We start from the raw sequence: 24,826 nt of genomic DNA on the forward strand, positions 1-24,826 counted from the left end.
GGTGTGGAGTCACATGACAGTACGTGCGCATATGGCTCATTGAGGACTGAGTCACGCTGCACGCAGAGCAGAGGAGTCAGAGGAGCCGGGGAGGAGAGAGTAGATTACAGGTGGTTTGCCAATGTTATGTTATTTTGTCAAAATGAAAAGGCCAGCCAAGCCCTCCAGCACCCAGAACAGAAAAAGAAGAAAAGAAAAGGAGGAAAAGAAGGCCAAACATAAAGGTTACATCATTGTCATCATTTTTATGTCGTTTTGTGTGAAGAAAGACATTTCAGTGTGGAGACTGGAGAGAAGCCCATAGTATAAGAGCTAACGTTAGTTAACTTAGCTAATAGCTAAGGTTAGAAGCTAAAGCTTGGTTGCATTCACTTTCTCCATATTTCCAGGGCTTTCCACAAGTGCCATATAGCCTGTTAAAGGTAGTCCAACCAGTTGATATTCAGGGCTGATAGTGGAAAATTACTGAGCCTGAATTTTTTTCCCCTGAAAGAAGGTGGTAGTGGTGGCAGTGGGGAGGGCATGCTTGTACACTAATAATAAATCTACTCTATATCTGTCCAAATGCAGTTAGAAAATATATGCAGCTGCCCCCAACAGCTGCTGTAAAGGGGCCTCCAGCTTCATCCACACCACTCTCTGAAACATGTAAATTTAACCACTTGTTTCTCATCACTGATACCTTGCTATGTTGTTTTTTATTATTGTTGTTGTTATCATTTTACTGAATGCTACAGTACAAACTTGTTAGTAATTACAGTAAATGTAGGTGCTATTCAATAAAATAAGGTTTATTTTTACTGTATCAACTACTTTATATGACACAACACACTTAATGCAGTGGTGTAACAGTACGGATGCACTGTATGTTTGAATACAGGTGCAAGTCAGACTCAGGCATCATGCAGCAGTACCACCACCACCACGACCACCACATTGAGCACACCACCCATCTTCTCTGAAACTTGGGCTGAAGCAGGTGAGTTCTGTAATTGCATGGTACAGCTGCAGTCACATTACTTATGTCAATGTGACCAAATTGAGATGCAGTTTGATAAAATTCAATACTCAACACATTTTCTATCACAATATTCATATATGGACATATAGAAATCATCCTGTACATCTGGAATATTTTTGTCCATACACCAATATTAGCTATTATTAAATGTTTCCTTCATGTTGTATCATTATGGTAACAGTTGCAAAATTAAATATATTTGATAATATGCAATTTACAGAGAGAATATAACTAACTTAAATACTAACCAAATGTTTATTTAAGTTGTCTACAGGACACATCAAAGGTAGAATAACTTATTCCCATCAAGAAATGATAAAAAGTTAAAATATAACGACTTCTAACCTTTTGCTCATGTAACTGAACAATACTGTTATTTATAATGTATGCATCATATGCCTGATGTGCTGTAATTTGTAAATAATTGTATGCATTTGCATGTATGTTTGATTTGCTTCCAGGTGAAGGACCAAGCACTAGTTTCACTGTCACCTGTCAACAGCCTGAGGATGCTGTCAACCAAACTCAACCACATGGGTCTCACAAAGCACCACCTATAGACTGGCCATCCATAACTGACAAAGTGAGGGTGGAGTTAGTCAGCAGAGGCCCACATAAGGTAACATCAACATTTCAATTCCCAAAAAGAGAAGATGGGAAAAGCTGCCATCACCACCACTTCCAAAGGCAATTAGTGAATGGAGAAAAGATTAAGAGAAGCTGGCTGACATATTCAAAGAAAAAAAATAGTTTATACTACTTCTGTTGCAAGCTATTCACAAAAACATATAAACTAATAAGTGATGATGGACTCAATGACTGGAAAAGTTGCAGCAATATTCTCAAAACTCATGAAAACAGCCCAGAACATTCTCGGCACATGACATCATGGAAGGAACTGGAAACTCATCTTGACAAACAATAGAGAAAACAGAAATGGCACTAATAGAGGCTGAAAGGAGGAGGTGGCATGAAGTCCTGACCAGGTTGGTGGCCATCATTCAATCATTGGCAGAACGAAACATTGCCCTCAGGGGAACCACAGACACACTTCACTAACCAAATAATGGTAACTTCCTCAAAGAGGTAGAGCTCATGGCCAAGTTCGACCCAGTACTCAAACAGCATATTGCTGAGGTGGAATGAGGAGCCCTCCATACATCCTATTTAGGTAAAACTGTCCAAAATGAACTGATTGATTGCACTGGTGGAAAAATTATGGTTTATGGTCAAGGAAATTCAAGAACACAAATACTTCTCAATCATTTTAGATTGCACCCCTGATTTGAACGATAAAGAGCAACTAAGGGTCATCATTCGATTTGTTACAGTTGAGGACACCCCACAAATAAAAGAGCATTTTATGGGGTTCCTTGAAGCAGAAGAGTCCATTGGAGAAAGCCTCTCGACCCTCATTCTTAACAGACTTGAAGAGCTTAGCATCCCTTTTGAAGACTGCAGAGGGAAGTCTTATGATAATGGAGCAAATATGAAAGGGAAGAAGAAAGGAGTCCAAGTAAGACTCCTGGAACAAAACCCTACAGCTTTATTTGTGCCATGCAGAGCACATACAGTTACTCTGGTGGTAGCTGATGCAGCAAAAAGCTCTGCAGAAGCCACTAACTACTTTGGCTACCTGCAGAAGGTTTACACTATGTTTTCTGCCTCAACTCAGAGATGGTCCATCTTAAAAAAACATGTCCACATAACCCTGAACTCCTGGTCAGATACAAGATGGGAGAGTCAAATCAAGAGCGTGGAGGCTGTGAGACACCAGGCTGCAGAAGTCAGATTTGCACTTCTAGCCACAGATCCAGCAATAAAAATTGAGGCACAGTCTTTAGCCAACGAGATTGGATCTTACCGCTTCTCAATCTGCACTGTGGTATGGCATGATATCCTGACCAAAATTCAGCATGTCAGCAAATTATTACAATCTGAGACAATGCAGATAGATATAAATTATTACTCTGAGACAATGCAGATAGATGTCGCAGTTAACCTTTTAAAGAAAACTCAAGCCTCTCTTATCAGCTATAGAGACACTGGATTTTCTTCCACCCAAGTGTCAGCTAAAGACATTTGTGAGGAGATGAATTTGGAAGCTGTCCTTAAGCAGAGGAGGTTGACTAAGGGACAGTTTTCCTTTGAGGCCCCTGATGAGCAAATTGCTGATGCCCTAAGGAAAATAGAGATTTCCTTTTTCAATGTGGTGGGTGATGTCTCCATTGCATCAATGCAGGAAAGATTTCAGACATTGGGTGAAGTAGAAAAGAAGTTTGGTGTGCTTGTCAACTTCCCTGCCCTGCCCAATGAAGAGGTAAGAAAGCAGTGTGAAACACTTGGCAACACCCTGAGCTGCAGTGAGCAGTCAGACTTGGACTGGAAGGAACTAGCACTGGAGTAGCAGAATTTCCCAGAGTTGCCAAAACCCAAGATGTCCACCTTTGAACTTCTCAGTTTCTTACTGGAGAATAAACTGAGTGAAGTTTATCCTAATATGCGGGTGGCCCTGAGGATTGCTGTCACTATTCCAGTGATGGCTGCTGCTGCAGAAAGGAGTTTCTCCAAATTGAAGCTCATCAAAACATACCCAAGATCCACCAAGTCTCAAGAACATCTTAATGGAATTGCATTAATAAGCATCAACCGGGAGGTGTCCAGGAAGGTATCATTTGACAATACCATTGATTATTACTTAAAAGCATTTTTTTCTCTTGATTTTTGTTATTACACTCGTGATATTTCTGATATTTACAGTACTTGAAAAAAAAAAATTTTTTTACTTGAAAGATTCTTCTTGTTATTACAATTTATTACTTAAAAACATCATCACTAGAAAGATTGTTTTCCTATTTAACTGTTGTGATGTTTCAGACAGCTGTCACCTAATTGTGTCATGGGGGGAAGAGGGGCAAAAGGAGTAATTTTGCCTAGGGCATCAAAATGGCTAGGGACAGCCCTGAGTGAGGCAGTGAATAGTGATACTGTTATCATTATAGAGTATATTGATTTACTGCATTAACATCCACCTATGTATACCACAGAATAAATATAACAAACTAATGTGAATAATGTGAGTGTTATAACATGTTATGCTTTTCATACTTATCTCTGCTCATCACTTACTGCGGCAGTTTCCATCAAAGACACTGATATCATCTATAGCCAGCATACCAGAGCTATTTGAGGCACCCCACACTGCCTCTATCACCACCTGTGGATAAAGAATACAGCATTAAGGTTATAGGCATTTGCACTTGACCATATAGAACAATTTAGATGAACTACTGGTTCAAGCAAGGGATTTTCATGAATTAAAAGTTAAGGTCGATGCTTAAAGATAGGGAGACAAGACTGCAGAAGCATAGCTCTTTTTCTGTTAAATCAACTACGTAAACTAAGCAGAAACAAACCTGAAAGTCTCCCTCTGCTCTAAGTGGAGTCTGTGCAAAGAACCATGTTAGTCCCTGGAAGTTGTGGAGTGTCCAGACAGGTGTTAGGATCAAGGCACCAGATGATCCTTCTCGTAGCATGAAGGCGCTCAGGGACCCCAGATTGGGTTCCACGTCCCCTAGGGGCTCAAACATCAAATACCTAATGGAAAGTTAGTAATTCAACCTTATCAATGCAAAAATAAGTGTCTGTAAAAAGCATAAGCATGATCAACACAGAAATATACAGATTACAAATGCTTCATAAAATATTGCCATCATCCACTCAGCATGTCATGACCTCCACAAAACAAAAGACAAGATAGACTAACAGAATACAAGAGCAGCTATGAAGATTTTCCAGTCTGCCTCTTTTGTGAAATAAAGAAAACTTGGATCAAATAATCATAACAATTGGAGGAAAAAAAAAAAAAATGGAGACTTGACAGAAATGAAAGGGTTTGAGAAATATAGAATGCAAGAGTACATGACAAGAAGCTGCAGGAAATAAAATGACACATGATATAGATGATATACAAATACATTTTCTTTTACAATATACACCTTTTACAATACACCCATAAAAAGCATCATCTGGAAAAGAATATTAAAAGGATACAAAAAAATCAAATTCAAAGAGGTGACTGAACAGATTAGATAATATGAGCTACTTCCCATGAGTATAATCTCAATGAAGACTTTATATTCTCAATGCAACTAGAGTTACAACTGAGAAGGGTTCCTTTTCAATAAAATCAACTTTATGTCCACACTTCTTAGGCCACCCCTCACTCACCAGAAGGAAAGACACTTGGCCTGTCCATCACCCTGCATGATAGGAGAAAGTAGCCATGCATGGTCTCCCTCTTGTTTCCTGGCAGGACTTTCCAGCTTCATATAAAAACCTTAAAAAATAAATTGGCAACATTTATTCTTCTACACATACATATCTTTTCAAAAAATATGTATGGAAAGAAACCATTATAAAAAAAAAATAAAAATCTTTTACCTGCTCTGACAGATAGTAAAGCATATTCTTCATCTTTTTATGCATCATTCCCCATCTACCTCCTCCCTCACCTTGTCGGGAGCCTGTGCTGTGATCAGTCGTTGGGAAAGCAAACTCTGCCGCCCTCACCCTCAGGAATTGCAGGTTGTCCACACGCTGGTTGGCACCGGGATTGCTCCAGCCACATGTGTCTTCCTCAAAAGTACAGTCTCCGGAAGCAGGTGGCATGGCAGCAGGGGAAGAGCTGCGAGAGAGAGAGAGAGAGAGAGAGAGAGAGAGAGAGAGAGAGAGAGAGAGAGAGAGAGAGAGAGAGAGAGAGAGAGAGAGAGAGAGAGAGAGAGAGAGAGAGAGAGAGAGAGAGAGAGAGAGAGAGAGAGAGAGAGAGAGAGAGAGAGAGAGAGAGAGAGAGAGAGAGAGAGAGAGAGAGAGAGAGATGCATTGAAAACAGAAGACACTAAACAATAAATAACATATACTTCAAGACACTAAACAATAAATAACATATACTTCATGAGAGATAATCAAATAGCAATGAACAAAAGTGGTTGGATATAAACGATAATGATGGAACAACTTAGAAGAATGTACATGGGATACAAGAAGTGCCATATAACTAGAGAAGCACTAAATGAAGCTACAGAAGAAACATGGCTACACTGGAATTACATAGGAGACATACAAGTACTCCAACACACAGGAAATAAAGGTAACATACTTGATCTGCTGGAGACACACAAACCATAGCTAATGGAACATGTATTTCAAGGGACACACTGGGACAATGGGAAATACAGAAGGCAATGATAAACTCACTAGCACAGGGTCCAGAGACGATGGTGATGTCATCTAATGCGATGTCCCCAAGGCGTGGTTTGCCAATTGTCCCCTCAAACACCACCTGTCAGGAGCATGAGGAATCAGGATGTGGTAAATTCTCTTGCTACAGGACTCAAAGACAGAGGCTCAACAATTCATAACAAGAAATTTCCAGTACTGTACCTCAAAAAAAGAAAAACAAAGATATATATATATATATATATATATATATATATATATATATATATATATATATATATATATATATATATATATATATAATATATCTTTATATATATAGTAATGTTCTTTATATATATATAGTAATGTTCCACCACTCCCTCAAATTATTGTGAGAATGAATAGTCTAGGACAAATTTCCTGCTTCAGTGATTGTCAGTATCATTGCAAATGATACTGATATGAAGTGCAGTACAGTATAGGTATCACAAAAAAGTTGCTGAAGAAAAATATTGGTATAGACTGATTGCTGTGTCTGATTATGGCCACAACATCAGTTCACCTCTCATGCCTTCAGTCAGCTGGATCAAGAATGTTAAACCTAGTTGAATTCAGAGGCTGCATCAAAGTCATTTGAGTCAAACATCACATGGCAAAACTTGAAAAAGTATCCATTTTACAGACACAACAACATGCAATACAACACCTAATATCACTGGTAAGATATACATTTCCTGCCTTCAATTTCATGGATGTAGTTTTGTGAGATTGAACTAAAATCTGTCATGTACATAATATGCAAATACCAGTTACTGTCAAGTCACTCATGGGAGACAATTCACAAAAAAATTCAAAAGGACCACAAGAAAAGCTGAACATATAATACTGATTCAGATTTGAAAGGGTGATTACATTAGGATCTACATTACTGGAACATGCACTGAACTGACATATCTCATAAGTTCTCTTTTACACAGGTAATTAATTATACCTGGATGAAACACCAAGGTCCTTTGAAAAGGAACAATGACTGAACAATAAATTATTTTGTTGGTAAAGAAGGTAAAAATATTTCTTCAATTTGCAAGATCAGAAGTTGGTATAAATAAGTGCGTGAGAAAATGAGAAGTAAAAGTTTTGAGATCAAGACCTTTCTTGTAAAGACACAGGTATAAAATTTATGATGGTCAAGGTCTCCTGAGAAGATATTGACTTGCCTTGAAGGGGGTGCCGGAGGAGAGTGGCAGCTGTCCTTGGACCCACCGTGTGCCCTGGTGACCCTGCAGTGCCCACATGATTTGCTGTTTTCGTGTGACCACATCTTCAAGCAACACTCGCAGGCGACCCACACCCCGTCCTGCCATGTATGTGTAGAACCTCATGCAGGGTGGATTATTAGGGTCTGAAAGGAGGAAGGAAGAGATTTAATGATAGTAAGGTGTGGGAATGGAATGAGAAGGCTGATGGAGGAATATGATGGATAAGGATAAACAAAATCATAAGATAAGATACACATATTGAAAAAGAAAAAGTAATAAGAAGCAGACTTGTCTTCTATTGATAAAAAACAGTCAACAGAAGACAATTTTGTTGTGCAGGTATGACATAAATTGAATAAACTTGTAGTACATTGAAAATTATGCACAGCATGAAATCACCTGTTGCCTGAAATTCAATGCTTTCCAGTCTGCCCACATCCCCAGGTCTGCGTGGAAAGGAGGAGTCTAAAAACACGTAGGCCCCGCCCAGGGCCTCCCCTTGAGAACTGCTGTGGTCCCTCGGTGGGCCTGTGATTGGGTTCTGAGTGCCACGACCCTGGTAGGAAAAATAAAGGAGTGCTCACTGCGAGGGACTATTAAATATTCTAGATATAATCTTGCCACATGAGGATTTGTAATCCTCATTCTAGTATGTGTAGGTTGCTGTTAAAATTCATTAGTCTGACAATGCATTTTAATCAGAATTTATACTAGTCATCTTATCTACCAAAATTATGTTCTCTCTCTCTCTCTCTCTCTCTCTCTCTCTCTCTCTCTCTCCTGTGTATGTGTGTGTGTGTGTATATATATATATATATATATATATATATATATATATATATATATATATATATATATATATATATATATATATATATATATATATATATATATATATATATATATATACACACACACACACACACACTCAGTGTTACCTTGGAGTACGAACGATTTCGAGTACGAACAACTTGGAGTACGAACAAAAAAAAAATCGGTTTTTTTTTTTTTTTTTTTTTTTTTTTTTTTTTGCATTGGAGTGCGAACAATAATAAACTCGGTCAACAGATTGCGCGCAGCACTGCGCGATCAGCTGACTGCATGCTGGGGCACCACGCTGCCTCAGTGCCTCAGGAATGTTGTTTGCAATTGTTTGGTTGTTGTTTTGTAGTGCCTGGGATAATAATATGAAGTTTTTTTTAGTTATCAAGATCATTGCCTAGCGTAGCAGCACACGTGGTCACGAGACATATAGACAGACGTATGGAAGATTCTAGTAGATCCGAGGGGAAGAGAGAGTATCCAGCTCATGAATTAAAAGCCTTAACCCTTATAGCCTGTCAGGCACAATCGTGGCTCTTACGTTAGATCCCGTCAGGCATGATCATGTCGCCTTTCAGAAGCCGCGGTCCCACAGTCCAGATATATCTTAAATCTGGACCGTGCGCGCTCCTTTATGACGCACAGTTTGTTTATGCTTGAGGCTATTTGTCATATATCGAGACCTGTCATTGGCCCATTGTTTTCAAGATGGTGGACACTTAGCCAATCATGTATCAGCTTTTACAAGGATACGTTTGTGTAGGTGTGAGGGCGCCAAGCGTGAGGATGGTGAGAACACTTATGTCAGTATGCTGTATTTTATCATTTTTTATGTATTTCTTGGTGAGATATAAGATATACATGTATTTCTGTTGATAAGTAAGCAGTTCAGAAACATATTATGATGCATGACAATATTGGAATTGTTATTGGTTTAGATAAGAGTGCGTAGTGCTGGCTTGATGGAGTCAGCTGACGCTGGGTCATGGTAAAGATGGCCCCTGACCACGACGGCCCTCCACGACAGCCCCACACTACAGACCAAGGCGGCCTCAGTTTCTTTTTTACCCGTAACATGGTTTTAAATTATACTTGTTAATAGAGCATCTTATATTAAGACAGATTGTATTAATAGATCAGTCGCTCCCCACTCCCCATCCCTCCCCATCCTTCCTCAGTTATAGGTACTGTACCAAGTAGTACCGTACGTGAGTGCTTACTTTTAATCACCGCAATAATGTTATCGTGTAATGTTTATCAGTAAATTGCATACTTGTTGATACAATCTGTCTTAAATGTAAGATTGCAAAACATAATATTAAAACATTCGGTATTTAGCCAAGTGGCACCTCCGGCTGCTGCAACAAGCCAGCAACAGTCGTCGTCACCTCATAAAAACACAATGGACTATTGCGCGCCTCTCAGAAATTTCAAAATCATCTTACGGGCAAACAAAACCTTAAAATGCATATGTCTATATAACATTTTCTGCTTAGAAATGTATGTTCTCTTACCTCTTTCAATATTTCCAGAAAGTCAAGTTACACCCTGGATACGTATATGCACTATATGTGCAGGGTACACCAGTGTACCAATATGTTATGGTTTTTAATGCTCCATACTACGAAACACTATCTCAGGAACACTGAGTTGCCATCCGCGGTTAACATGTTAACATAATGAAAGAAATAAAAGGATAATAACCTAAAATTTGGTGTGGGGTTGTCATGGTAAACACGGGGCTGTCGGGGTCGGGGGCCGTCGTGGTCAGGGGCTGTCTTGACCAGGAAACGTTGACACTTGTTTCTGACTACGAAGAAGTTGAATTTTCATATTACAATTTGCTTACTTCCCTTATTTATTTTCCATAATGAATGCAGTATATAAAAAAAAAGCTTATTGGCTTATATAAGAGTGTGCGGTGCTGGCTTGATGGAGTCACATGAAGATGTGGTGACGCTTGTTTCTGACCACGACAAGTTGAATTTTCATCATATTACATTTTGCTTACTTTCCTGCTTTATTTTCCTATTTTTTATAGTTCTGGCATAATAATAGTAGTACATATAGTAATAGTATTCGAAAAGTAAGAAATTAGGTGGAAAATAGAATTTTTTTGGTCTTGGGAGGTGGTTTGGAACGAATTATAATTACTTCCATAAGAATACATGTATTTTGATGCTTTAGAGTAAGAACATTTTGGAATAAGAAGAAAATTTTGAACAGATTAAGTTCGTATTCAAAGGCACCACTGTATGTATGTATGTATATATATATATATATATATATATATATATATATATATATATATATATATATATATATATATATATATATATATATATATATATATATATATATATATATATATATATATATATGAGATAATAATCCATAGAACATAGATGCACAATAGAACAAGGAACAACTAACTCTCATATATATATATATATATATATATATATATATATATATATATATATATATATATATATATATATATATATATATATATATATATATATATATATATGAGATAATAATCCATAGAACATAGATGCACAATAGAACAAGGAACAACTAACTCTCATAACACACACAAGCAATACAAAAACCAATATGGATGAGACATGTGGCATCCAGGACAACCTTATAGGGGAATAAAGGATACTAATGTGCTTGCTCTTGTAGTATTCTAAAACATGATTATTTAAAAAATATTACACCGATAAGTTGGATTTTCAAAGATGATGCTGCCAAATCTTTATGAGACTTCATTAGAATCATAACAATGCCCTTGGGAGCTCAAGTAATCTTCAATAGAGTCTGCTCAAGATGTCAAGATAATGACGACATTGCCAGACAGTTCATGAAAGCTTAAAGCACAAACACGTACAATATTTGCTGAAAAGTAAAGTCTCTCCAGCTAGACCGTGCAGGGAGCTTGGGGTTGATCACCATAATTGTATAATACTACCTATTTCACAAGCATGCACACCACCCTTAGGCTCACTCACCAGCACCCAATCAAAGTCATCGGTTCGGACATTATTCCAGTCACACATGCCACCTTCAAAGGAACACAAGCCAATGCACTCCTGTCCAGGCCGAGTCCCAAGATCATCCACAGCAATGTGCCCTCGGAAAATGTTGAAGGGATCTCCTGCAGTGGCAGGAACAGCTTCCACCATTATCTACAGATAGTCAAAATAACAGTCACAACATTGATTTTGGCAAATTTACTGGTCTTAGTTATCATAAAGATTACTAGCTTTGTGAAATAACAAAGCCACAAATGTTCTTTCTAAAGGGCTCTTTTCCAATACAGCAACTTCACCAAACCATTATATTTAAAAGAGAAATCTAAATTGTTAGAACTAGGAGAAATACAATTATACAAGTTGCCATTTAATGGCTGGACACAAACTCTTTAGTTCTGGGTAATGAAGGGAATGACCTCCATTGTACCTATAGTTTTACAAGGAAGCTTAATCAAGAGAATGCAATAAAAATGCCTGTGTATTTGGAGTGTATGGGGGATACACAATGACCAGGTCTGGGGAGGGGACGCACCGTGTGGTTATCAGTGAAGGTGTAAAGGGCTTGGGCCTCCCGCCAATCCCCGCGGGTGAGGTCATTGGTCTTCCAAATGGTGACAGCTTTACCCTCTCCTCTTTTGCGAACTTTAACGCGAAGCTCACTTGCACTCAGTCCATCCAGGAAGTACCAGAACTTAAGGCATTTCCCTAGCAAGAAGAGGGATCAGAAAACTGTAGTCAACTCAGGAAGCAATCATAATTATAGGTAATAGAGGTAATGCCAATATCTTTCTGTATTCTCTCCACTATCGACAGTCACAAAAGCATCACCACCACTCGGGGTCACACAAACACCACTGATGCTCACCATCAGGACCTGTCGGTCCCTGCATCTCAGACTCCATCACGGCGAGTGGCGCCAGTTTGGAGGGTGTGCTGGAAGTCTCGTGGAAGGCATATCCTCCTGATGGGAGCAGCGGAAGGGCCAAAATAATACAAAGGGTCAACAAACTCCATCTCACTATCTCTACCACAGTAATTATTTCAGAATTTGAGGTAATGTCAATATGGGAACAATACCAGTGACTGATGCTCTCTCACATTGATCAGTCTACACATTCCCATTTTTTTTGTTCTATTATCATTGTCTTTTTTACAGCAAACCACTCTCCCTCCTCTGCTGAGAGAGCATAGCATTCACCACTATGTACTATAAATCAAATTTTAAAACACATTCACCTCTGACAGGCTCCTGGATAGCCTGTGCCCTTGAAACTGGAACAGACACAAATTACTAATCTTAATTAATTTCAAAATATGTACTAGGCTGTTCCATTTGGATAATCCAGGTCCTTATGATTCTGTTTAGATAAGAATACAATGCCATTTTGCTGCACATTTCATAACCAGACAGTAACAGTATGTAGGCCTGTCAGCAAGTGAGAGTACCAGTTAGTGGCAGAATGATTAAGACAGATGCTGAAACGAAATGTACTAATTTTCAAGACTTCGTGCAACCAAACATTATTTTCCCCTTATCCCTGTATTGTAGAGGTTTTAAATGTTTACGTCTTGCCTGTCCCTTGTCACTCACCCCTGTCATCGCCGGTGGTGTCATTGAAGGGCCCGCCAACCCACAACGAGTTCATTCCCGTGGAGAGCGTCCAGGCCTCAGGGGCGCCTTCACTCTCCACTCTGCAAAACACGAGCTTTACCACCTACCCTGTATCATGACTACAATTTCCATAGCCTCCATATCCTCCTGATGAGAGTCGGAAATAAATATGTATCACTCCATTAATTCAAAACACAGTGGTAGTCAATGTTAACAAAGCCATGAGTTAGACGTCATTTCCGTGCTCTTTAAATGCACTGGCATCATACTACATCCAGACCTATGATTAGTACAGTGGCAAGGTCTTTTCCCTCATATACAATGACCCCAGCACATGGCCCAACAACAGGATTAGTCAAGTGGCAACATCATCAAAGACTACCATCAAGACAGCTTTAGGCGGTCTCCGAGCTTCCACAGTTAGGATCACCGTGGTGCCAGAGGCCACTAGCCATGGAAACAAAGCTGCTGGTGAGAAGTAAATCACCTGTGAATCACCATTATCATATTTTCCCCTAAATAGCCCCAATCTTTCACTTTAAGACAACAGCAAAAAGAGATAAGGATACGAGGTTACCTGGAGGAAGCGTCGGGTCCGGGAGAGCTCCAAGAACACCAGGTGGATGCCCCCTCACTGCCAAAGTCGCAAATGCCCGATGGGATTACTTCAGTCTGCCGCTTCTCACGTGGCTCAACCTTCTGGGAATGGATATAGTGATGGTGGTAATGGAAGCAGCAGCAGTAGTAGTAGTAGTAGTAGTAGTAGTAGTAGTAGTAGTAGTAGTAGTAGTAGTAGTAGTAGTAGTAGTAGTAGTAGTAGTAGTAGTAGTAGTAGTAACAACAACAACAACAACAACAACAACAACAACAACAACAACAACGCGGCAAGGAGTAGCATCAGCATCGCCAAGCACTCAAGCAGACGTGAAGGAAAGCACTGCCGCGAATCGAACAGACGAGAAGGAAACACGGTGAGCATTACGATTCAGCTCAGTTCCGGACTTCGTTGCTACCACCCTCATGACACAACGTTTTCTTCTGTCCTATAAAAACGTTAAGATACGGATACCAGTAATGGGATGGTGCGATCAGCCATGATAACCTTTTCTTTTGCTTCACTTCTCAGAGTTTGTATAGCACGCCGCGTCGCAGCTTCCCGCTATACGGCACCGCCCCTGCTGTGTCACGCGTCCCATTCACCGTTCAGTCACGCCCTTGAACCGCCGTCTCCCTTTCCGTCGTAAGATGGGCACCATACGCGAGATGTGTCGATGTTCTGATTATATGAACTGCTCACATGGTTATATCTGAGGAAGACTAGAAGAGGAGAGCAATGATGCTGTACATAAATGTCTGATTGCTAGCCAGCTTTTACATACAATGGCAGAACACTCTCACTGTACTGATAATAAGCACATTTCTCTTGATATCGATGATCAAGAGCAAAAGTCAGAGAAACTAAAAGTAAAGTAACGCCCAAATAAATAAAAAAACGTGGCGGCAGAGCACACCAGTGAGGCGAAGCGCGACGCCAAGGGGACTCCGAGGTGCGTCTCAAGGCCACAGTGGAAAGTGAATCGCTCGGGACGGAAAGCAACGCGAACAAACTGCCGCCGCGAGGATCCTCCAGCCAATGCGATGGCGAGCGTCCTGGAACGTGGAGGACGATGACAATGAAGACTGTGGAGCGGCTGATTATGACCATCTGACGCCTATGACGCCTCAATCACGGCTTACTTGTTTGTCTGTCTGTTCACCTGTCTGTAGCAGTCCTTATTTGCCTTCTTGCTTGTCACTCCGGTATGTAAATGGATAAAATTGTTCCAGGAGGCCTCACATCTACAGGACCTGCATCACATGACAAAAAATCCTTCACAGCACAACTCAACCACTAAAACCTCAGTGGGCCCTCTTCGCGCCACACCAACCCCACTCCCTCCGTCCTCAACCCCGCTACACACATTGCATCACTCTTCCTCTCCCTTCCATCTCTTCCTCTTCTCACCTGGAATTTTGTGGTCAAGTGCCTCCCGTGATGGCGGCGGCGGCGTATGATGGGCGGGGGCGACGGGGAAGGTGTCACGGTGCGCAGGAACCAACCCGTGAGCCCACCACTCCTGACATCTCGGTTCCGTTTTTCCGAGGTTTCATTTTTCTTACGCCATTCTTTTTTTTTTTCTCTCCTTGATGTATGCAGTTTTTATTCACCTGTTGGTCCATCTAATTAAAGTTTTTTTTTCCATTTATTTCTTACTTAAGTGAAAGTTCTCCAATATTCCCACTTATTCATTCACGTGGTTGCCTCAACCAGTCCTTGTCAGTCCCACCACGCTGCTTCTCTACTCCACCAGTCATCCGATTGAGTCACACATTTCGTCAAAGAATTTACATCACCGCGGCATGTTTACATCAGGCGGTCAAACGACTCTGTACTCAGTGCATGGTGGCGGTCACTGTGTTCATGCAAAGTAAGTGGCCGGAACACAAAACCGCGGTGGCTATATAGCAAAGTAACACAAAAGAAGGAGAAGAAAAAAGCACCACATGTGTTAGTTCTTCCGTGGTTGTGATAAACTACACTAAATTTAAAATTGAGAAACAGAAAAAGAGGTGAAAGTTTCCAATATAGTCATGTGATTTAGTTTGGCCGAAAGTGTATTCCCTGATAAAATCCAATAAGAAACGTAAATACCTTTTTCCATTATTGAAGCGAGATGAACGAGACAAATACCTTCCTCCATTACTGCGGCAAGACGAATAAATACCTTCTTCCATTACTCCTTTGATACAATTATTGGAAACGCTGGGGAATCTATACATAGCGGTGGGCATGTCAGTACTAAATTAGTGACAAGTTTATAAAATTTGAAAGAGTGAAGTTTCATCAGTTTCCAGAAAAGAATTAAGATTAAACAGTTTACTCTATCACTACCTTACAGAACAACAAAAAAGGGTATAACCCATCTTTCTTAACTTCTCATAGCATTCTTCGATCAACGTCTGCACACATTTATGAGCACGTACGACCCACACTCCTGTGTGGTTAGCCAAGCAACACGCGCACATGCTCACAACACACACACACACACACACACACACACACACACACACACACACACACACACACACACACACACACACACATCTTGTGATAATGGTTGCGTCCACTCTTTATCTACACTAATACTACTTACACATTACCCAAATCCGCGCTATCTTTACCTATCGGTGCCACCTTTACTACCAATATTGAGTCTACTGCTTACCTAAAAATTTCTATTTCAAGGATGTGCAACTCTTACATTTTTTTTTTTTCAGAAATTAATTTTTTCAACACCGAGAAGAGAGAGAAAGAGAGAAAGTGTGTGTGTGTGTGTGTGTGTGTGTGTGTGTGTGTGTGTGTGTGTGTGTGTGTGTGTGTGTGTGTGTGTGTGTGTGTGTGTGTGTTGAAGGGCGATGACGGCTCGTGTGAAATACTGGACAAGGAAATAACCAACAGAGGAAAGGCCAAGAGCGTGAGAGACACCATATGCTTGTCTAACATGAATGGGGGAAATACTACTACTGCTACTGCTGCTGCTGCTGCTGCTGCTGCTGCTGCTACTACTACTACTACTACTACTACTACTACTACTACTACTACTACTACTACTGCTACTGCTGCTGCTGCTGCTGCTGCTGCTGCTGCTGCTGCTACTACTACTACTACTACTACTACTACTACTACTACTACTACTACTACTGCTGCTGCTGCTGCTGCTGCTGCTGCTGCTGCTGCTATTATTACTACTACTACTACTACTACTACTACTACTGTTCACTTTTACTGAGAAGAAGAAGAAGAAGAAGAAGAAGAAGAAGAAGAAGAAGAAGAAGAAGAAGAAGAAGAAGAAGAAGAAGAAGAAGAAGAAGAAGAAGAAGAAGAAGAAGAAGAAGAAGAAGAAGAAGAAGAAGAAGAAGAAGAAGAAGAAGAAGAAGAAGAAGAAGAAGAAGAAGAAGAAGAAGAAGAAGAAGAAGAAGAAGAAGAAGAAGAAGAAGAAGAAGAAGAAGAAGAAGAAGAAGAAGAAGAAGAAGAAGAAGAAGAAGAAGAAGAAGAAGAAGAAGAAGAAGAAGAAGAAGAAGAAGAAGAAGAAGAAGAAGAAAAAAAAAAAAAGAAGAGGAGGAAAAGCAGCAACAACAGCAACAGCAACAACAACAACAACAACAACAACAACAACAACAACAACAACAACAACAAGCCTGACATGAAAGATGCGAAAGTCAAGAATTAAATATAGAAACAACATACCAAACATTACGACAACATTATACTACGATGATAAAAAGAAAAGACAAAGTGTGAATACAAAAGTCACTTAGAAAAAAAAAAAAAACTATCTGACGATTATGAAAAAAAAATGTAAAGAAAAGGAAAGAAACACTGAAATTATAACGAAGTAAAAAAAAAAAAAAAAAAGAAAACAGAAGAAAAGAGAAAGGGATGGAAAGAAGAAAAGAATTGGGAGGGTCAGACAGACATACATACAGACACACAGACAAGACAGGTGTACATGCGTTAATTATAGTTTACAGGTGAGGTCCCTTGTTTTTGTTCTTTGTTATGCTCAAAATGAAACCCCCACGTGTAACATCCCTCCCTTCTTCCTTCCACCGTCACCCTCAAGGACCAACGTGCCCCTTATCTCCCATGCATCTCCCACCCCGCCCTTCCCTTCCCCTCCCGTCCCTTCCTTACCTCACCCCCTCTTCCACCCATCCACTCAAGGTTCCCTCCCTCACCCCCTGCCAGGAGCAATGCAAGGCCGTGACGAGAGAGAGAGAGAGAGAGAGAGAGAGAGAGAGAGAGAGAGAGAGAGAGAGAGAGAGAGAGAGAGAGAGAGAGAGAGAGAGAGAGAGAGAGAGAGAGAAATATAAATAAACATACCAAATAAATTTAAAACAAAAGGACTTTTACCATGAAGACAAAACACTCATATACTACTCATCCATCCTCTGTCCCTCTCCCCCTTCCTCCTTTCCTCCTTAACATCTTCCTTCCTCTGTACGCTCAAGTAACAACAATAGCAAAACAGAAGCAGCAGGAAACATTACAACTATCTCTGCAGTACATTAATTTTCTATCCACGTGCGAGGGGAGGAAGTTGGCAAGAAGATGAGTGATGCGCTAGAAGAGAGGAGAGGCTGGGAAGGCAAATGCTAAGAGAAGAAAGATAATGGTGCTTGGGGTGTGTCGGGATGATGTAGTACGTGTAAATACCAAGGACAGTCACATCCTGGGAGTGATGCAGAGGCAGGTCACGCCCTTACTTGGAAAATATGGCAATAGTGGTCCTTTCCCTTGGTAGAGAGAGAGAGAGAGAGAGAGAGAGAGAGAGAGAGAGAGAGAGAGAGAGAGAGAGAGAGAGAGAGAGAGAGAGAGAGAGAGAGAGAGAGAGAGAGAGAGAGAGAGAGAGAGAGAGAGAGAGAGAGAGAGAGAGAGAATTGAGAGAGAGAGAAAATTGAGACAAAGACAAACCGACAAAAATACAAGCAAACAAATATACTCATACATGCACACATATTGATAGACAAACATCCAAACAGCAAACAGACAGTCAAACAAACGGTCAGGCAGACAGACAAGACAAACAAACAAGTAAGCTGGCAGACAAAGGCACATAAAGACCAAATCACACAAAGAAAAGACATGTGACAGGGGAGATAAGAATGCATGACACGTCTAAAAAGATACAAGTGGAAGAAACCTCAAGAGATATGGAGCTGAAAGGATGTATAGGAGGAGGAAGGAGCTGAAAGGATGTATAGGAGGAGGGAGTGAGAGAAAGTGAATGCAAGAATGAAAATAGATTGGAACTTAGACATTTTTACTTTCAGAAGCCACGGAGATAGTAAAGGTTCACATTAGCATTATTTTCCATTAATGATATCGGATTCTTGTTCAACTACCACTAGAATCATAAAAACCACCCTGATAACCTTAATAACATCCAATACAGTCTGCTCAAAAGTAAAGGATAAGACGAAGAGGTTTTTAAGAATATGGGATTTAGAATGAGTCGGGATTGAGAGGGGAAAAGAAAGAGGTAGGGTGGAAGGGATATGATCGGGAGGGGATGGGAGTGGTGAGTGAGGAAGGGGATGAGGATGGGAGTGAGTGAGTGAGGTAGGAGTGGTAAGGGAGTGAGTGAGGGAATGGGAAGTAGGTTGAGAGGATGAGTGAGGGTCAATTTGTGGTGAGGTGCAGTGGTGCAGATTGACCCTGAGAGAGAGAGAGAGAGAGAGAGAGAGAGAGAGAGAGAGAGAGAGAGAGAGAGAGAGAGAGAGAGAGAGAGAGAGAGAGAGAGAGAGAGAGAGAGAGAGAGAGAGAGAGAGAGAGAGAGAGAGAGAGAGAGAGAGAGAGAGAGAGAGAGAGAGAGAGAGAGAGAGAGAGAGAGAGAGAGAGAGAGAGAGAGAGAGAGAGAGAGAGAGAGAGAGAGAGAGAGAGAGAGAGAGAGAGAGAGAGAGAGAGAGAGAGAGAGAGAGAGAGAGAGAGAGAGAGAGAGAGAGAGAGATTACTATAAGTTGACTAAATTGCAAGAACAAGATTGAAAACACTTTGCAACATCTTTCAAAACATTCTATTTATTTCCCCCTGAAGGCTGAAGTTTCTCTCTCTCTCTCTCTCTCTCTCTCTCTCTCTCTCTCTCTCTCTCTCTCTCTCAATGTAAACAAGCAAGAGACGCCAACTTTTCACGTATGAATTAATGAAATGAAAAAAAAAGACACGCTAAAAAGTCTCGTGGTTTCGTTTGTTATAGAAAGTTCTCATTTTACTTTCCACTACCTTTTTCTTTTTCTTTTCTGTTCATTTATATTTTCAACGTTATTATTATTGCCTTAACTACTTCTCTTTTACCAGGTTGATGATTCCATATTAACTGCACGCATATACACCTATGAAAGGAACTCCATTTCATTACCTTCAGTACTGGGACACATTTTTACCTCGAGTTTTGCATATGATTAGACCATTTTATTGACATTAAGATGGGTCTATGGAGGTCAGAAGATTAATGGCCATAGTCTTCACTATTTCAATCCCCACACGAGTTTCTAAAGCTGTATAAAATCACCAAATAGAAACCAGAGTGAATATGGAAACGCGCCATGGAACTGAAAGGGTAAAGTTAAACCGAATAGTGAGTCTGGAAAAGTAAGAGAACTGCAATCTTGAAAAAAAAAAAAAAAAGACAGTCTTAGAAAGAATAATCCATGACTGGAAAACTAAGATCCAAGGAAGGGAATTGACTGGGAGAAACCGAAAAGACTGGAGTACTGAAAAAAAAAAAACACAGACAGGGAGAAACTGGAAGAAACTGGAATACTTGAAGAAGCACTGACTAGGAGAAAAAAAAAAAAGCTATAATACTGGGAATAACAATGACCGGAAGAAACTGGAAAAAGTGTAATATCGGAAAGAATATTGGCTGGGAGAAACTGAAAAGATCGGAGAACTGGAAAGAGTAGACTAGAAGAAACTGGAAAAAAACTGGAATACTGAAAATAACACTGACTGGAAGAAACTGGAGAAAAAATGAACAGGAAAATTCTAAAACTAATTCTGAAATCCTAGAAAGTTCTTTGGTGTTAAAACCGCGCGGAAACTGACCATGGAAATTGAAACCAAAGAAACTAAGAAAACTGACTGGAAAAACAGAATCCTGAAAATGAACACTAACACAAAAACAGAATAGTAACAAAAAAAAAATAAAAACAAAACACTGAATCTACGATAAAAACACTGATGGGAGGAAGTACTGATAAGAACAAAAAAATCCTAGACACTAAATTGAAAAAAACAAAAAAAATGACAACAGGAAAACCCCAAAAATAAAAAGACTTCTGAAACGCACTAGAAAAACTGGAAACACAAGGAAATCTGAAAAAAAACATGACTTGAAAAAAAATTACGAAAAAACTGAAAACAGGAAAAACCGAAAGACTAATAGAACTTCTGGAACAATGGAAAAAAGACGATTCCTGGAAATAAAGCGAATGGAAATCATTTTGAGAGAGAGAGAGAGAGAGAGAGAGAGAGAGAGAGAGAGAGAGAGAGAGAGAGAGAGAGAGAGAGAGAGAGAGAGAGAGAGAGAGAGAATGGAGAAGGTGAAGGAAAATATATTAGTCTGAATAACGTACAAGGTTGCTGGACGTGTGTGTGTGTGTGTGTGTGTGTGTGTGTGTGTGTGTGTGTGTGTGTGTGTGTGTGTGTGTGTGTGTGTGTGTGTGTGTGTGTTATCATTATGGAGTGGTCAGTGAAGGGAACAAATTGCAAAGGAGTGAGGTGCGTATCGAGGGGAAATAGTGAGGAGTGAGGAGAACAAACTCCTACGAGGGAAACAAATGGTATCGTTGAGAGTTTGACAAATGAAGGAGGGGAAGGGAAGGGGAGTGAAAAGGGGCAGTAGAAATATTACCGATATGGAGGAGTTGGTTAGGTAAGATTTAACCCCTTCAGTATTATGACGCGTTCTCATACTACTTCTGCTTATTATTTATTGATTTCATACAGCTTCAGAAACTTATGTGGGGATTAAAATAGTGTAGATTCTGGCCATTAGTCTTCTGATCTCTATAGCGTCAGACCCTTCCTAATGTAAATAAAATTCGTTAATCATACTCGAACTCACGGTAAAAATGCTTCCCAGTACTGAAGGGGTTAAAATGATGTAAATGATAAAGGCTGTGGTATACGAGATAAAGAAAAAAAAAGACATTAGTTATAGAATACTTGATGACTAAGCAATGAAGGAAAAGAAGTTGGTAAGGATGAGTTTAGAAAGTGAGAGGATTAGGAAAAGAATAAGAGAAAAATGAGATGAAGTTTGTATAATACGAGATAGGAAAGAAAGCAAGAAAGTAAATAACATCAACCTTTGCTGTCCAGTCATGGCTTTCAAAAAATCAAACATATTCTTATTTCTAAATGCTCATGATGCAAAGTTTTCCATAGTAACCAGATTAACTCTATGGAATAAAAATAATAACAGTAAACAAAACACATTTCTCTTTGCAATCATGACGCAAGACTTATCATCACACGTAGGTACACCTTTCCAAAAATTAAACCTCTCTCTATTTACAAATGTTATGATGCAAAGTTTTAATGTGGCAATGAAGAAAAAAAAATAATAGTAACAAGGACAAAAAGTACAGTGGATACATGTCACCCGCCCTTTGCAATACGGACACGGTAAAAAAAGATTAAGGAAAAAAAATGTAAAATAGCACATACCATGACAGGTTAAGAAACACCAGACTCACATTCCCGACACTGTTCTTCGTCAGGCGCGGCACCGTCATGCAAATTAACGAAGAGAGGAGAGAGAAAGAAAAAGATGGAAAGAAAAAAAAAGTCAGCAACCATTAACACACACACACACACACAAAGTAGATGAACAATTTTTTTTTTCCAGCAACTGTCATGCGGCGGCCTTCTATAGCAGCGACTGTGACACGAGCTACGGAGAAAGGAACGAGGAGGAAAAGCAGGGACGAAATTTCCAAACGATTATGTCTCCTTACTTTTAACCTCTTCAGTACCGTGACGCGTTTTCAAATTCATTCTGCTCATTATTTGGCGATTTTATACAGGTTCAGAAACTTATGTTTATGGGGATTAAAATAGTGAAGACTCTGGACATTAATCTTCTGACCTCCATAGACCCTTCCTAATGAAAGTAAAATCGTCTAATCACATCCAAAATTCATGATAAAAATGTGTTTCAGTACTGAAGGGGTTAACACACTCTCAATAGCGTTACTGGAACTTTCAATTAAGTGTCTTCGATGTCTATAGTGACTATTCAATGCTTCGCTTTTAACATGCTCAATAGAAAGTCACTTTTGCTTCCATAATTCCAGCAAAAGATGAACGTTTTAGTGTTCCATCTTTGATCTCAACTCGTTCCAATAAAAAAAAGTTATTGACTCAAGTGCTATCATGATTCTAATGAAAGTTCAACTATTCAGTGTCTGATTTTTGTTTTTTAATACGCTCCATGGACAATTACAGGAGTTTTCAAGTGTTATCATGATTTTTCATAGCAGTCCAGCGTTATCTGCGTTTTATTTTCACTTTTCACTGGCTCCAGAGAAAAGTACGTGATGTTTTATTGATACATAAGCGACTTGCATACATTTAAGACGGGGATAAAACACCTCTTGGAACTCGACTAATCATCCATGTGGCATCTGAAAAGAGTCTACCAGAGAGAGAGAGAGAGAGAGAGAGAGAGAGAGAGAGAGAGAGAGAGAGAGAGAGAGAGAGAGAGAGAGAGAGAGAGAGAGAGAGAAAAAACAAATGGCATAATGAGAGCAGGGGGAAATGATGCAACATGGAGGAGAGGAAGCAGAGAGCGGAGAGGGGTGGGACGAGGGAGAAGAAGAACGAGATGGCCAGTGTTGTTGAGATCTCCCTCACTCCCAACTCCTGTGACGCGGTGATAACTCAAGGTGGGGACTGTACTTGTGGTGATCGACGTTTCCTTCCAGGTGGAGAGGGACGGAAGGTGGAAGGGAGCGAGGAGAGAGAGAGAGAGAGAGAGAGAGAGAGAGAGAGAGAGAGAGAGAGAGAGAGAGAGAGAGAGAGAGAGAGAGAGAGAGAGAGAGAGAGAGAGATGAAAGTTAATGTAAAGAACATAAATGGAACTCTAAAAAAAATCAGACAAACAAAAAACGAATGAGAGAAACACAGACAAAAGAATCACAGAGCAAATGAGATATGAAAAAATTGGATGGCAAAGAAACACACACACACACACACACACACACACACACACACACACACACACACACACACACAAAATATATCACAGCAGTTTTATCCATTTCAAACAAGACAGAGGAAAGAAAAAAAAAGTGAATACAGAATCGAGGTAAACAGGAGAGAAGGAAAGAGAGGAAGAAGCGAAGGACACACGAAAGGGAGGGAAGGAGGGCACATGCGAATAGTAAAGGAAGCAAGACATTTAGAGGATATCATATACAACAGGAAGAAGGTAAAATGAAAAAGCGAAAAGGAAAACAGGTTGATAAGGATGGAGGGTAGGAAAAGGATAAGAAACTGAAAGCGATAAGAAAGAGGATGAGGAGGAGGAGGAGGAGGAGGAGGAGGAGGAGGAGGAGGAGGAGGGGAGGAGGATAAGAAGCTGATAAGGATGGCGAGAAGGAGAATAAGAAATTGGAAGTGATAAGGAGAAAGAAAAGAAAAAGAGGTGGGAGAGGGAGGAGGAGGAGGAGGAGGAGGAGGAGGAGGAGGAAGAGAGCGACGAGAGATAGGAACGGATGAAGAGATAAAGAAGAGCGGAAAGAGATAGAGAGGAAAGAAAGGAAGGGAACGAAAAGAGATAGGAAGGGACGAGAAGGTTAAGAAGAACTATCTAAAAGAGGTGGGAAGGAAGGGATGAGAAAGAGATGAGGAAGGACAAGCAAGAAAACAAGAGGAAGAGTAAGATAAAAAAAAAAAAACACCTGCAACAATAGCAATAATAACAACGAAAGTAACAAAGGAAGGAGGAGGAGAAAGAAAAACAATACAAAAAAAAATAATAAAACGAGAAGGAGAAGAGGAACACGAAGAACAAGAACAATAGCAAGAAAAACAAGAAGACCAAGAACAAGAACAAAAATATGAAGAAAAAGAAGTGGTGGAAAGAGAGAGAGAGAGAGAGAGAGAGAGAGAGAGAGAGAGAGAGAGAGAGAGAGAGAGAGAGAGAGAGAGAGAGAGAGAGAGAGAGAGAGAGAGAGAGAGAGAGAGAGAGAGAGAGAGAGAGAACAAAAAGAAGTAAGAAAACGCAGAATAAACAAGAAA

At 40.0% G+C, this 24,826-nt stretch overlaps 1 protein-coding gene across 1 annotated transcript in view; it reads right to left on the reverse strand.

Annotated features, from left to right (window-relative positions):
- LOC123520489 (MAM and LDL-receptor class A domain-containing protein 1-like) overlaps positions 1–24,826 on the reverse strand; it is a 52,892-nt gene that overhangs the window by 19,617 nt on the left and 8,449 nt on the right. Inside the window, exons 2-13 of the mRNA XM_045282758.1 lie at positions 13,553–13,674; positions 12,955–13,055; positions 12,229–12,324; positions 11,896–12,068; positions 11,340–11,516; positions 7,900–8,056; positions 7,459–7,643; positions 6,274–6,362; positions 5,536–5,708; positions 5,252–5,360; positions 4,438–4,618; positions 4,151–4,238 (exon numbers count right to left, since the gene is read on the reverse strand). Of these exons, the coding sequence (XP_045138693.1) occupies positions 4,151–4,238; positions 4,438–4,618; positions 5,252–5,360; positions 5,536–5,708; positions 6,274–6,362; positions 7,459–7,643; positions 7,900–8,056; positions 11,340–11,516; positions 11,896–12,068; positions 12,229–12,324; positions 12,955–13,055; positions 13,553–13,674 (1,651 nt within the window). The remainder of the gene's footprint in view (positions 1–4,150; positions 4,239–4,437; positions 4,619–5,251; positions 5,361–5,535; positions 5,709–6,273; positions 6,363–7,458; positions 7,644–7,899; positions 8,057–11,339; positions 11,517–11,895; positions 12,069–12,228; positions 12,325–12,954; positions 13,056–13,552; positions 13,675–24,826) is intronic.

This window comes from Portunus trituberculatus, chromosome 47, assembly GCF_017591435.1.
Source record: "Portunus trituberculatus isolate SZX2019 chromosome 47, ASM1759143v1, whole genome shotgun sequence".
NCBI classification, from domain to species: domain Eukaryota; kingdom Metazoa; phylum Arthropoda; class Malacostraca; order Decapoda; family Portunidae; genus Portunus; species Portunus trituberculatus.